A 14,294-nucleotide genomic window follows, 5' to 3' on the forward strand; every position below is an offset into this window, starting at 1 on the left:
CGAACCCGCGGGCTCAAGCAATTCACTCACCTCAGCCTCCCAAAGGCGCAGGATTACAGGCTGAGCCACCGAGCCCGGCACATTACTTATTTTTGAAACAAGGTCTCGCTATGTTGTCCAGACTAGTCTCAAACTCCTGGCCTCAGGCAATCCTTCTGCCTCAGCCTTCCAAAGCACTGGGATTATAGGCATGAGCCACGGTACCCAGTCAGTAGTCTCTTCCAGAGCAAAGACAGAAAGTGTCCCCAGGGCACGGAGTGTGAGGACCTGGGAAACTGGAACCATCACAAGTGTGGTCCCCAAAGGGTGGCTCTGTGGCAGGATTCCCTCTGGGGCCCAGTGATCGCATCACTGCAGATTCACAGGGACTCTGCATCTTTCTCACTCTGCTCTGAGCCTCACTCACTGCCTCAGGACAAGGTCAGGGGACAGCTCCCAGGGCAGCCCAGCCTCTTGGGTGAGGCTGAGCCCCCAGCCCCACCCCCACACACCCTGGGAAATTCCACTTGCCCCAACCAACCTGGTGAAGCTGCTGCTGCAAGGCCTGATTCTCCGTCACGATGGCGATCTGGGCCTCCAGGTCCCGGTGAACTGACCTGTACCCAAAATTAGGAGAGCCAATCAGCGTGAGACAGGGCAGGCTGCTCCCTGCCAGGTACAGCCAGAGGCCTGCAGGGAAAAGGAAATGTGCAGACAGGAAATGAGCACCGCATCTGCCGGAGTCCTCGCCACACACCGTTTCAACCTAAGAGAAAAGCACCAACCTCTGGTGCCTGGGCTGAGGGGCCGCTGCAGATGGCAGACAGGCTAGCCCAGGACGCACTTTTCCATCCCAACCCTGGTGCTGTGGGAGGCACAGGATCACAGAGTCATGGCATGGCCTCATGCATGGCATGGCCTCACTGCTCTTTGCTCCTACCACTCTGCACCGTGGCCTTGTTTCTCAAGCAGGACAAGATGTGGGCTACCCAGAGGGAATGCAGTGATGCTGTCTCTCATAACCTGTCCCAGCTGCTCACTAGAGTCTCTCCAGAGTACAGGGCCGCAGATGCCCCTCTCTGAGCCGCCTCAGCACGCCCTGGCCTGCTGATGCTGCCCCTCTGCTGGATGAGTCGTTCCTTACTGCCAGCACCGAGGAAAGGAGCGCAGCAGGGTCAGCTCACAACTGCTTCTCAGGAAAGAAGCCACTGCAGTGCTCAGCACAGTGGGGGAAGGAACAATCCTCTATCCACACCAGCAGATACAAGTAACGGGCTGTCACATGGATGGCAGAGATGTTTGGTAAGAACAGGCCTGCCTGAAGGCTGGCTGCTTCACTGCAGCTCCTGGGGACATCTGTGCCCTTCCCATCTAGGGACACGCGTCTCCCTGACCCAGCCTCCCTAATTCAGGCTGCTAATATACAAAAAGGCCTGTGAAGATCAAAGGAGATTCAGGGGAGACCTCTGCCATCACAAGCCACAGGGCTCAGAGATTTCCAGGTTGGACAAGTCAATGGAGGCGAAAACTAAGGGCCCCTGTAAGCTTCTGTCACACTGAGAGAAAAGTTTCCCCTTTCTTTCACTGGGAAATGAGCCAGTTAATATTATAGTCAGAGCAAAAGCAGGGTGCAGGATGAGCACTGTGTGGCAATTGGAGCCATACCATAGGGATGCTTCTGGAACAAAGGTCGTGGGGTGCTCTCAGAATCTTGAAATGTCACCTATGATGACAACAGGCAGGCACTTGGTCCTGCACCCCATTCCATACCCTGTCCCAAGTTCCAGGGCCTGCTTTCCCAGTCCAGCCCCCATCAGAAGGACTTCTCCTAAAAAGACTATTCCCAAGACCTACCCTTCCAGAACATCTGCTCCCTGAGACTGCCCTTCTCCTCCAGTCCAGGCTCGAGCCTGGCCTCCAGACTTCCCTCTGCACTGCACCCTCACGGCACCAAGAACGCTTATCCCAGAAAATCCCACCTAACATCAGTGTGGCCTGCACTAATCCAGCCTCAAGTTCCTAGCCACATCTCTCCCCCACCAGCATGACCCTTTCAGAGGGCCCACAGATGCGCACGTCCGCCACAGGCCAGTCAACAGTATGAAACACACACCAAGCTCCTAAAATAGAAGACCGTTTCCTAATTCTCACTCAGAGCAAGAGCATTTCCAAGAACATCTTGGGCAAGAGGTGACGAGGCCCTGCTGCCTGTTCCTGTAATGGGCTCGTCCCCTCCCCAACAGAGGGCCACATCAAAGTCACTCGCTTGCCTGCGTGCCCCATTCCGTCAACGGGACCGCCCCTCGGGGCTGCTGCCTATGTCGGCAATTCACGGGACCACAGGAGTGGGCAGGCCGCCCCTTCCCTGGCTCGCCCCACTCAGGGTGGTCCCAGCAAAACAGCCGCGCCTTCCCCTCTGCATTCATGGCTTTTCATATACACAGCCTCCCTCCTACCCCCAACTGTTCCAGAACATAGAGCTGGGAGCCACAGCACAGGCCAGGAAGCCCACGGGCCTCAGACCACAGACAAGCGCTTCCTCCCACCTGCCACTGCTGGGTTCAACTCTTCTGATGACGACATTGGCCTCTTAAAAACACTAAGTAGTCTGCTCAGTGCCACTTGTCCAGCTGGCTCTCCTGAGCCCACTGAGAGGGAACAGTGAGAGTGACAAGTAGGGAGGCCACACACCCACACAGGTGACATGGATCAGGCTGAGCTATGTCACACCACCATGACTGTGTCCAACCCCAGCTCCTAGACCTCAGTCTGGTGGGGAAGGCTGGAAGTACCTGGTCCTGTGCCTACTTTTTATTTGCAAAATCCACCTGAATACTGGCTCAGGCTCTTATCAGGTAACCTAGAGGTGACTCTCAAAGGCAGGCAGTCCACCTGCAGCCCACTACTGCAACTCATCAGATACAATGACTGGTCCCAAGGTAGACTGGATACCTGTCGGTACACTGTAGGCATATCTATGCTTCAAATATAAAAATAGTAAGATTCTCCAGCTCTCCACCCCCCAAGAGACAACACCTCCCTGCCCACTGTCCTGCGAGTTCGATCACCCCACCGATTCATGACACACGCCTAGTCCTTGCCCGTCTTCTCTTCCCTGCCTCTTAGGTTGGCCTTCAGTCAAGTGCCTGGGATTAAAAGGCAGCTCACATTTCTAACCTACATGAGCACTCCACCAACTTCCCCTCTGTCTTACGTGCACTGCATTCTTTCTCCATCAAAAAGAAGGCCAGGGCTGGGCAAGGTGGCTCATGTCTAATCTCAGCACTTTGGGAAGCCAAGGTGAGAGGACTACCTGAGCCCACCAGTTCGAGACCAGCCTGGGCAATTTGGCGAGACCTCATCACTACAATAAATCAAAAATTAGCCAAGCGTGGTGGCACATGCCTGTAGTCCCAGCTACTTGGAAGGCTGAGGTGGAAGGATCACTTGAGCCCAGCAGGTCAAGGCTGCAGAGGCAGTGAATATGCCATTGCACGTCAGTCTGGGTGACACAGAGAGACTCCAACTCAAAAAAAAGAGAGAAGAAGGATGGGCAATGTGGCTCAGGCCTGTAATACCAGCACTTTAGGAGGCAGGGGTGAGAGGATTGCCTGAGCTCAGGGGACCGAGACCAGCCTGAACAACATGGTGAGACCTAGCCTGTGGTTCCAGCTACTTACAAGGCTGAGGCGGAAGGATCATCTAGCCCAACAGGTCGAGGCTGCAGTGGCTGTGAGTGTGCCACTGCACTCCAGCCTGGGTGATAGAGTGAGACTCAATTAAAAAAAAAAAAACAGCGACAACAGAGGAGGGCAACACTGATGCCTTCTGGCGAGCCCTAATGAGATGGCGAGTCAAGCACTGCCAAATCCAGAGTGACACTACAGTGCTACACGAGGTGGTACATGGTGCCCATGCCCCAGAGAGCCAAGCAAGGCCAGGGCAGCTGGAAACAACCACCTTTCTAGATCTAAGCTCCCCAAGTCAGGAATGTTCAGCCACTGGTCTGTGCCCTGAGGACAGCTGGGATGTTTCCAGCTACAGGGAGGAATCACGAAGCCTTACTGAGTTCTGTTTCACCTCCCTTGCCCTGGGTCCCAGTCAGACTTGTGCCACCAGTCAGGATGTCAGGCTACGTATACACAAGGCCAAGACTGTCAGGGCCGGGACTCACTGTCGGGAAACATTTTTCCCAGTCCAAGGCCATAAACTGGTTATCACGCCCAACTCCTCACCCTAGGCCTGACCCTTGGGCCCAACATCTCCACATTCCAGGAACCATGAGATTAGAGACTTGCAGCAGGAATGACAGCCTGGAGCAGGGAGGAAGCAGCCCTGCAGTGGAGAAAGTGCTTCCGGGAGTGGACTGACTACAGGCAGTCCAGGCAGGCAGTCCAGAGGATGGAAGGCAGCACTGCAGCCCTAAGGACCAAGGAGAGGAAGGTGCAGGGAGGGAGAGGTAGCCACCACTCCCTGAGTGCTCGCCACGGAGCAAGTGTGGCATGGGGCACCAGAGGACATGACTGGAATCCAGACCTCCGCCAATTCCCAGCTCCGGGTTTTCTCTTCAAAAAGGACACCTGCTTCTGCTCTCCTGCACACAGTCACACTGGCCTGCTGGAGGGTGAACCAGGCCTCAGCTCCCTGGCCTCCATAGCAGAGCTCCCCCGGCACTTGCCCTCATGGCCTCTGAGCCCCTGACCACAGGCCCTGCCTGCCCTCCAATCTCACTGCCCACCTCTCCCAGCCCCCATGCCATTACACAAGGCTCTTGTGGTAGTGGGGGTTTCACATTTGTTCCCTCTCCTGGACGTCCCTGTCCCAGTGGCATGAGCATCCCTCTTCACTCAGGCCTTTGCTCAAATGTCACCTCCTCAGAGAAGCCCTCCCTAAGCCCTCATCTAATAGATCCCGTCAGCCTGGAGCCTCTTCCTGCTTTGGTCTTCTCAGCTCTTTCCACTTCCCAAAATTCACTTGCTTATCGTCTACCTCCTGTGAAACTGAAGCCCTAGAAGGACAGGGAGTGAGTCTGTCTCATCCCCTGTGACCCACTCTTGAAGCCTTGAGTGATACCTGGCACACAGCAGGTACTTGGTAAGTATTTGTTTGAATTAAATAAACACAATGAGAATGATAATGGCTCTTCCAGCAAATGCAGAGTAAATTAAGTGTAAAAAAAGCTTTCTGGTTCTAAAACAGGACTGCATCAACATTTTAGGTTAGGAGCTTTTGTTAAGAATCTTTCCTAGAAAACTTCAAATTCATGAACACCTCCCTCAGACCCCACAAAGTATGCAATAATCTCAGAAGTTCTCAGTCCCCCACAAAAACAAGAAGTCAGAGGACATCCCAGTCCTACCCTCACCCAGAGAAGCCCCTGCCTGATGTGACGTCAGAGCAGCGCTGAGAAACTCTGAGGGCCTGGAGGCTGATGTGTGCTCAGCCTAAGGTGAGCAATTTGTAACCCACTCCCACCCCAGCACACCCACTGTTGCTCCCAGGTGAGAGCAGCCCACATGTGGCCCAGGCCAACAGGGTGGGGCTGCCCGACTCTCACCATCAGTTCACCTTTGGGCACCATGCCAATTGGCCTATCGGGAAGGCAATAAAAGTAGTAACATTCTCACAATCATTAACAGATTCCCCTGTCAGCGTGAGCCAGAAATCTCTTAATCCAACACCTCTGCTCCACCCTAGCCACCCACACTGTGTTGTTAAAGCTAGAATATTGCTTCCAAAAGAAACTCAAGTCAACATGTTAAAACTCATTTTCTGATTCCCTAAAACACACGCCCAAGGGCAGAGCTTGTGTCCCAGAAGATGGACACTGCATGGCACAGCCTGGGCGTGGTTCCCGCCTGCATCTGATGATGGGTTGAGCACCACCCCCTTAGGCCCTCACCTCTCCATGAAGTGGAAAGCTGAAGATATGAGAAGTGGCTCGACACAGTCCCTACTCACTCAGGTTCCCCTGAAGCTACTGCCCCTCAAGACCTCCAGATGAGTTCACTGGCACACAGCAGACACTGCACCTTCAACGACAGACCAAGCCAGCCTGCTCCTGCCCCTCCTCCACTACTGGTCAGGACCAGCACCCACTTGGACAAGTGTGTTGCGGCACATGAGGAGCTTCCCACCAGAGTCCTCGTTCTACCCTGGCTCCCAGAACCTGGTCCCACCGCACCTACTGGGCAAGGAGTGAGGGCCAAGCAACAGGAAACTGACAAACCATGACTCAGAGGAGCTGCCAGCTAGCTTGGACGCCCCCTAGCCTGCATCCCTGATGGCCCTTCTCAGTGAGGACTCTCAGAAGCCAAGGAGATACAGGGGAAGACCTCCAGCTTTAGCACCTGCCTTCAAGATTGAATCACAGGGAGAACAGCAACAAAACTCCAGGTACCAAGGCCAGAGACAGCCTGGCTCACTATCCAGCACGTGCGCTGGGGGTTCACAGTCTCTTCTCCTCCCCCTCCCTGGTGTGGCTTCAACCACACAACCCCACTCTCCTCACTGCCCCCAGGACGCCTCTCCAGGTTATTTTACAGAAACTTGAACGTGAGTCCTGTTGTCACACTCTCCAGGAGATCTAGTGCCACTGCCCCACCGTACAGGAAGGAAGTTAAACCAGGTCCCTCAACTTTTGTCAAATTTGGACTCAGAACCAGGCTATAGACTCCAAGTCTGGTAACCTCTACATCAAATCATGTTTGCACAAGGTCTTCTGAGTATTCTGAATAGCCACTCTTCAAACTTCAAATGAAAACTAAATAGATAGGCCATGCACTGTGACTCACGCCTGTAATCCCAGCACTTTGGGAGGCCAAGGCAGGAGGAATGCTTGAGTCCAGGAGTTCGAGACCAGCCTAAACAACATAGCAAGACTGCTTCTCTATAAAAATAAAAATATTAGCTGGGTGTGGTGGTGTGTGCTTGTAGTGCCAGCTATTTGAGAGGCTGAGGCAGAAAGATCACCTGAGCCCAGGAGGTTAAGTCTGTGGTGAGCCCTGATAGTGCCACTGCACTCCAGCCTGGGTGACAGATGATACTCCTACTCAGAAATAAACAAACAAGAACAAAATAGATGAATCAGATTGCAAAATAAATCTCTGGTGTGTATTTTAATTTTTGGGGGGGAGTTGGAATAGCACTCTATTGCCTAGAGATCCTTCTGCCTCAGTCTTCCAAGTAGCCAGAACTACAGGCGCGTGCTACCATGCCTGGCTAATTTTTTATTTATTAGGGGGACGAGGTCTCGCTAAGTTGTACGGGCTGGTCTTGAACTCGGGGGCTCAGGCAATCCACTCGCCTCAGCCTCCCAAAGTGCTGAAATTACAGGCTGAGCCACCAAGCCTGGCCTCTGGTACGTATCTTTAAATAGTTGTAAGGTTCTCTGGTTCTTTGAAACAGCTCAGTTTATTAAAATGTGATATATATAGATATATGTTGAAGTCTGTTAGATCAGCATAGTATACAAGATGGGTATACTCATGCTGCTAAACAGAATAAATACTATCACACAAGCATCTTTCCAACAAGGCATCCAAGCAACTGCCAGATAGTTCCGGCAACATTTGATAACACAGAAAACACTAAAGAATAAACCCTAACCCTTTGAATTTCCAGCCACCAGACGTAGTGGTCATTTCACACAAGAAGCTCGTCTCTCCCCACTGCTCCTCCTTCATCACTACACTCATGGGGCCACCAGCAAGTTCAACGCACATGCTATCCTCAAAGCCTCTTGTTGTGACTCCCAGGGAACACTGCACTGACAAATGGGGTGCTATTTGAAGTGTAAGGATCTGGAATCCACGGAGTCCTGGCTCACGCTCCTCTGCCCAAGGGCTTCTGGGAGCAGGAGCGGAGATCAGCCCAGGCCTGTGCCGAAGGAGCAATGAGGGACTCAAGGTATCAGATGCATAGGCACTGGCAGGAATTTCCTGGGCCTCAACACAGACACACTCAAACAGGCACACAGCTTGTACCCAACACAGGCCTTGCAAAGGGTAGACAGTCAAGAGACAGTCCACTGCATTCACCATCCAAACTCACCACCACCCTGCAGGCCACCCACTCACCCCTCACCTGACAAAGGCTGCTCTGGGGGATGTGACCATCAAAAGATGAGCCCCAAAAGGTGCTGCCTTGAGACCCCATTATGGATCACAGCCACAAAGTAGGGAAGGGCCCGAGCCTCTCACTCCGGCATCCAGTGGTCTCTGACCTCTAGTTCCCAGCCTTAGGGCAAGGCCCCCTCTGCTCAGCAGCAGCCCCTCCATGCACCACTCATCCCCACCCACGTCCACCCACACACACATATACACGTGCCCTGGGATCCAGCTGAAAGATCATCCGTGCCTCCCCCAATCCAGTGCTCCCAGATTACAGGGCCCCGCCCACACGGGGGGGGGGAGGGAGCGGCAGGAGCATACCAGTCCGGGAAAAGGTAAGACACACCGGAAAAGCAGGTTGGGTGTTTCTGTTTCAACGGTAACTGGGGAGTCAGCTCGGTAACTGGGGAGTCAGCTCACGTTTATCAGAGCCGCTTCAGGGAAATAACTCGCAGCAGAGTCAGAACTGACAGGCCAGGAACCTCCCAACCTGCAGGATGAGCTAAGGCACCTGAAAGGACAAGGGACCTCCTTTGTTCCAGTCAGTGGAGAGAACACTGACAGACCATGCCTCTGCACAGCTCTCCAGCGCACAGTGGTATAGGTCTGCACAGTGGTGTGGGTCCATGGTGCAGCACCTCTCCAAAACCTGAGGGTTCTCCCCACTGTGAGGCTCTTTCTGCAATACACCACCCCAGGCACTGTCATCATCCCCAGAAGTAACAAGGCCAAATAATTTCCACACACCCTCCCCACCGGCTGGCCCTGCCTGCTCCGAGACACTGACTACCACCCCGGTTCAGTCACGACACACACCAGGATGAGCCCTGTGTACAACAGAGCAGACATTTTCCATAGCAAACAATGCCGCCTGTCCAAGCAGGCCCATGGGCCTCGAAGCGGCAAGCAGGACGCACTAGACAGGCCAGAAGCTACCCATTCTGAGCTGTAACAGCAGTTAAGGTTAGGCGTCAGACTCTCCTAGGGAGTTTTCTTAAAACACCACGTTGGGTTCAACTCCCATAGAGCAAGATTCAGATGTAGGAAGGTCTGGGCTTTGGTATGTATTAAAATGTATCCCCAGCTGAAAAACATTGGTTTAAAAAGAAAAAAAAAAAACAGTTCTTCCTGAGCACTCAAAGATGACTGCAGTCTTAACACAGATGTGGCCCTGGACAGTCTGCAGCCCGGATTCCCTGCCTGGGAAGGAGGTCAACAGGCCTCTGGATGGCCCAAAGAGGAGGCAGAAACCTTCTAGGGAGCATGGGCTGAACTCCAGACACCAGTTACTCTTCTCTAGACACAGGAGCCCCCCTCCCAGGTCACGGGGCTCCCTGAGCATCAAGAAGGAAGTGTGGTCCTGCTACCAGATGAGTGGGTACCAGGATGCTGTGTACGCACAAGGTCTCAACACATTTTATCTGTGTCTCACAGAGCTGCGCCAGCAAGTATGCTCCATCCGGGCTGCCCCCATAGGATGACTACAAGGGATCATAATAAATATGCAATTCAGACTTTTACCCTAAGTGTACAGCCTCCGTTGTCTCAATATGGGGGGAAAAAGGCGAAGATTAGCATATGGGAAAAAAACAAACAGCAGTGGTAAGAAAAAGACAGGGGCTGTTCCTGCCAAATGATTCCTTGTGAATCCTCCTTGCTCCCCGAGAAGGGCATTGCCAACAAGCTGAAACTCTGATGATCCAAGCAACACTAAGTCACTTTCCTTTCCATATGTTTGAAAAGAAATTACATGTACCACATTTTCTAAAACCACCACCAAAATGATTTGACTTTCTAAGTTTTTGGTGTGTAAAAGGGAGGGGACAGCTCCCATTTCCCCAGGACGTGGGACAACTGTGGCATGCCTGCAAGGAGGCTATGACACAAACAGGAAGAAACAGGGCTCCTGACAGGCGTGCTGGGCACACCATCGCCATTAGTGCTAATCCAGAAGCCAAGAGTGGAGCCCTGCCCCACCCATTTGGTGGGCTGTCCCTGTCAGGCAGTCCTCTGGTTAGCTGCTGCGCACCTTTGGCATGAAATGTCCAGCCCCTCCGCCAGTACTCCTGCAGCTGGACCCGCTCCTGCTGTCCCAGGCTGCACACCTCACTGTAGAACTGCCGCTCGATGTGTACGTAGGCTGCCGGGATGGCACCAGCCACCCCCTTTGCCCCAAAGAAGCCATTCACCTCCGGTGAGGCCAGCAGGATCTGGTACTCAGCCCGCGTGCCCAAGACCAGGTCCATGTAGGCCTGGGTCAGATTGAAGTAGCCAGTAGTAAGGTAGACCTTCGCGCCTCGCTCAGCCTCAGTCAGCAGGGTCTCAGTGACAATCTCATCAATCTGAATCTCAAAGGGCTTCATCTGAATCAACGGATAAATCCAGGTGTCAGGGGCTGGCCTCCGATCACCAGCAGCCGCTGCATCTTCCTGGGTCAAAAGGGAGTCGCTGTGGAAGGTCTGAGCATGCAGCATTTGCTGGCGGGTCCTAGCTGAGTTGATCACATCCATGACTCTTTTATTGGCTGCCTTACAGTATGCAGCCCGGTCACCTAGAGGAAGACACGAGAAAGAGGAGTAAAGGAAAGGGAAACGAAGGATCTGGACTCTGCCCGGCTCGGGGGACACGGCACGTGATAGGCAAATGCAAATGCTACCACTGGCCATTCGCTGAACACATTCTGAGTGAGCAGGAGACACAGAACCCTGAGCAAGGCTCCACTGTAACACAGCTGCCCAAGACGAGGCCCTTGCCCACAGGAACCTATGCACAGGCAGAGGTGAAAGGCACATCCACATACAGTTTTACTTATAAAAGAAGCTCAAAAACAGGCAAGACAACTTTAGGGTGACAAATCAGAACAGTAGTTACCTTGAGGGGCAATGCCTGGGAAGAGACACAAGGGGGCCTCTAGCTGACCCACTGGGAACAGGTACATGAGCTGTACACACGTAACTGGTATTCGGTGTGCATGTTACACTCCAATGAGAAAGCTCGCATGCATGAGCTTTCTCACTGGAGTAAACCAAAACAAGAAGGAGCAAGTGTAAGCTGCAGGCAGGCGCTACAGAGAAAGCCTTAGCATGAGCATGACCAGGGGAAGCCTCCTGCACTGGTGGCAGCACATGAGAGGCCTCTGTGGGCGCAGAAAGAGCAAGCGGGCTCCAGGCCCGACAGGGGGTGCCCTTTGTAGTATTTGGATGAGACACTGGTGACAGGTGACCAGGCAGACACTGAAGGGAAAGGTGCTATTATCAGGCAAGAAAAGACTGAAAATTAATAAGCTAAGCATCCAACTCAAGAAGATAGGGGAAAGAAACAAAAGGATAAAACCAAAAATACAGTATAAGGAAGGAAATAATAAGAGCAGAAGTGACTAGCATGAAAGCAATATAAAAATGGAGAACATCAACAATGTCAAAGTTGATTCTCTGATAAAAGACTGATAGTACCGCAAGCTTTTGGCAAGGCTGATCAGGAATAAAAGTGAAATAGGCAAGGAGGGCTGTCCTGGGTCATCCTTACTGGCTGAGAGCAGGGACAGACACTTGGCACCTTTCAGGACTGGGCTTCAGAACAAAGAGAAGGACTGCAGTGTGTAGGAACCCATCCTTGTTGGCACCAGCAACTGCCAGGGAAGGAAGCAGCCACACGGCTACATGCTATCCAGGGCCACAGGAGGAAGGAACGTAGGGACCATGAGTACCCTGTCCCTCTCTGTGGACTCCCGCTGCTCCCCAAGCACAGCAGCACCTGCCATCGCCCTGCACCTGCCCAAGCATACTGACTCTCACCTTTCCCTGAGCATAGGCCTGTTTCCCCTCATATTTATGTCTGGCCTATTACGTTAGACCAGGGGTCCACAAATGCTTTCTTTAAGGGTCAAACAGTAAATATGTCACCCTTTGTGAGTCAAAAGGTAAAATCGAGGATAATGTGTAGGTACTTATATAAAAACTAGAGAAATAACAGATTGCCACAAGATTTTTATTGATGAAAGTCAAAGTACACCAGTAATAACTGAGCATCCTGGCAGCAGGCAGGGTAGTCACACGGAGCACAGCCAGGCTCAGCAGCCCATGGCTGCCCCAGCACCAAGTCAGTCAGGTCTTCTACCAGTTGGCACCACGCAGGTGCTTCTATGCTATGTTTGCAGGACGTGGGGAGCTCTTTTCCTTCCAAGGTCCAAGTTTAGTTCCCCCCTCCCCAACCTGCAGACACTGTTGCAAATTCAGCAGCAGCCCTTTAAGGGCCAAGGGAAGCCACAGCCACAGGAATCACAGGAATGCAAATGCCCCAGAACACTCTCGCCAGGACTTGCCTGTTTCCAGTGAGCAGAGTTAAGAGCTCTCCCATTTCACTTTCCAGGCAGGAGGCCACAGACCTCAAGAGAGCTGAGAGCCACAGCGCCCATGTGATAGGAGGCTTGGGGGAACTGGCCCTAGGAGGACAGTCGTTGGGCAGACTGCTTCCTGTAAGAGCAGGGCAGGTTGCTAGCTCACTCAGCCAGGCACACAGTCTCAAGCCCACACTCCCACCTTCCCAGGCCGGCCCTCGCACCCACAGAGCATGACTGATGGTCAGTGAGTCACATCTGTCTGGCTTCAGGGACAAAAGCAGAACGAGGCCCTGCCACCCAAGTCTCCTACGCCTGTGGCAAGGCCACCCAGAGGCGCGCTGTCCTGGGTCTTTACTCCCACTCCCCACCCACAACTGTGGCAGGCTGGCAGCACCAGGCCCCTACCTTTGTAAGGATGCACCATCCCGTCCACCACCTGCACTGTGTCATCCCCCTGCAGCTGCAGGGACACGTCCCCCACTGCGTCTACCAGTTCTGTGAAGAAGTCAGCAATCTCTGCACAGTCCTGCAAGAACACGTAGCGATCCTGGCGGTTGGTGAAGTAGGAGTCGCTCAGGTTTGCACTACAGGGACGGAAGAAGCAGGTGAGGACTCAGGCAAGTGTGACAGCAGCGTGTCCTGGTGACCCAGGTCTCAGGAGAACTAGCAGGGAAATGACAGACTCATCTCAGGATGCAACTAACAAAGAGCTGCTGAGCAATGACTGCGTGCAAGAGACAAAACAAGGGTGGCACTAAGGTAACACAGAAACATGAACCACAAGGCCCTTCCCCTCAAGGAGCGGACAGTCCAGTTGAGAAGAGATGTGGACACAAAAGTCAACTAATCCCACAAGACTATCTGTCAGTGCCCATGTTTTTTTTCCCCTCTGTACCACTGAGTGACAGCTGCCACTGGTACAGCTCCACATCAAGGAAGCAATCAAGGGTATTCTTCAGCCCCATCTACCAAATCTTGGTCCCACTTGTCTGGAAATGACCTGCAGAAGTGCTAAGTGGCCATGTTTTATCATCAAAAGGGCCCAGATTTCCATCTTGCCTCTGACTCTTGTGGGTTTTTCTGGCTGTGCCTGACAAAGTAATTCATCTTCTCTATCTGTTTCTGCACATACACAGTGAGGAAAATACCACACAGCAACACTGTGCAAATTAAATGAGATAGTACATGTGAGTGGCCGATCCCTGGTAAATGCCCAATCAATAGTAGCTGTCTTCCAACAGCCCCCGTGGGCTTCTAGCTTCCATGGCAGAGACAATATCACAGGAGACACCTCAAGTGCACACCAAATAGACCTGCAGTCAGGTTCCTCAAGGCTTGCGGGCTGGGTTTTCCTCGCTCCTTATTCCACCAACTTCCACACCCTGGAGAACCCAAGACAACATCACAGGCAAAAGGAAGCACACGCACCCACTCAAGATGATGTTGTTGTCAAAGAGGTACACCTTGATGTGCTGGAGGCCAATGGTCTCGTTGAAGCGCTCGGGGATAAGGAGCCGGAGAAGCCCGCGGAGGTTTGGTGTATGAAAGAGGGAGACTCGAACCTGTTCTGGAAACCTCTGCAAAAGCGGAAGCAGCATCGTGCGAGAGTTATTCCTGCCTGAATATGTGGGTACAAAGAAAAGAGACAGGTGATTCACCCTAGGAAAGATGTCCTGCCTGCAGCGAAGAACTATCCCCCACATGGGCCTCACCTTCACCTGCACTGCTCACCTGGTGCAACTTCCAGCCAGAGGACCCCTAGGCCAACTTCTGTCCTGGATGCCAGCCACATCTCAGGGCAGGCCCGGAGTGCTCGGCGTGGCAGACACTGACTGGTTTTGCCACCCAGCAGCCATCCTCCTGGT

General features: G+C 53.0%; 1 protein-coding gene across 4 annotated transcripts in view; it reads right to left on the reverse strand.

The window, feature by feature from the left end:
- Positions 1-14,294, reverse strand: part of PGS1 (phosphatidylglycerophosphate synthase 1) — a 43,343-nt gene that overhangs the window by 11,185 nt on the left and 17,864 nt on the right. For 2 of the 4 annotated variants that reach the window (XM_008070390.2, XM_008070391.1), the window contains exons 5-8: positions 13,858-14,047; positions 12,835-13,013; positions 10,120-10,641; positions 521-669 (exon numbers count right to left, since the gene is read on the reverse strand). In XM_008070390.2, the coding sequence (XP_008068581.1) occupies positions 521-669; positions 10,120-10,641; positions 12,835-13,013; positions 13,858-14,047 (1,040 nt within the window). The remainder of the gene's footprint in view (positions 1-520; positions 670-10,119; positions 10,642-12,834; positions 13,014-13,857; positions 14,048-14,294) is intronic. The other 2 variants (XR_002482676.1, XM_021718747.1) reach the window with 2 other exon arrangements.

The sequence above is a fragment of the Carlito syrichta genome, unplaced genomic scaffold (assembly GCF_000164805.1).
Source record: "Carlito syrichta isolate Samal-C Ts95f unplaced genomic scaffold, Tarsius_syrichta-2.0.1 Scaffold313381, whole genome shotgun sequence".
NCBI lineage: Eukaryota > Metazoa > Chordata > Mammalia > Primates > Tarsiidae > Carlito > Carlito syrichta.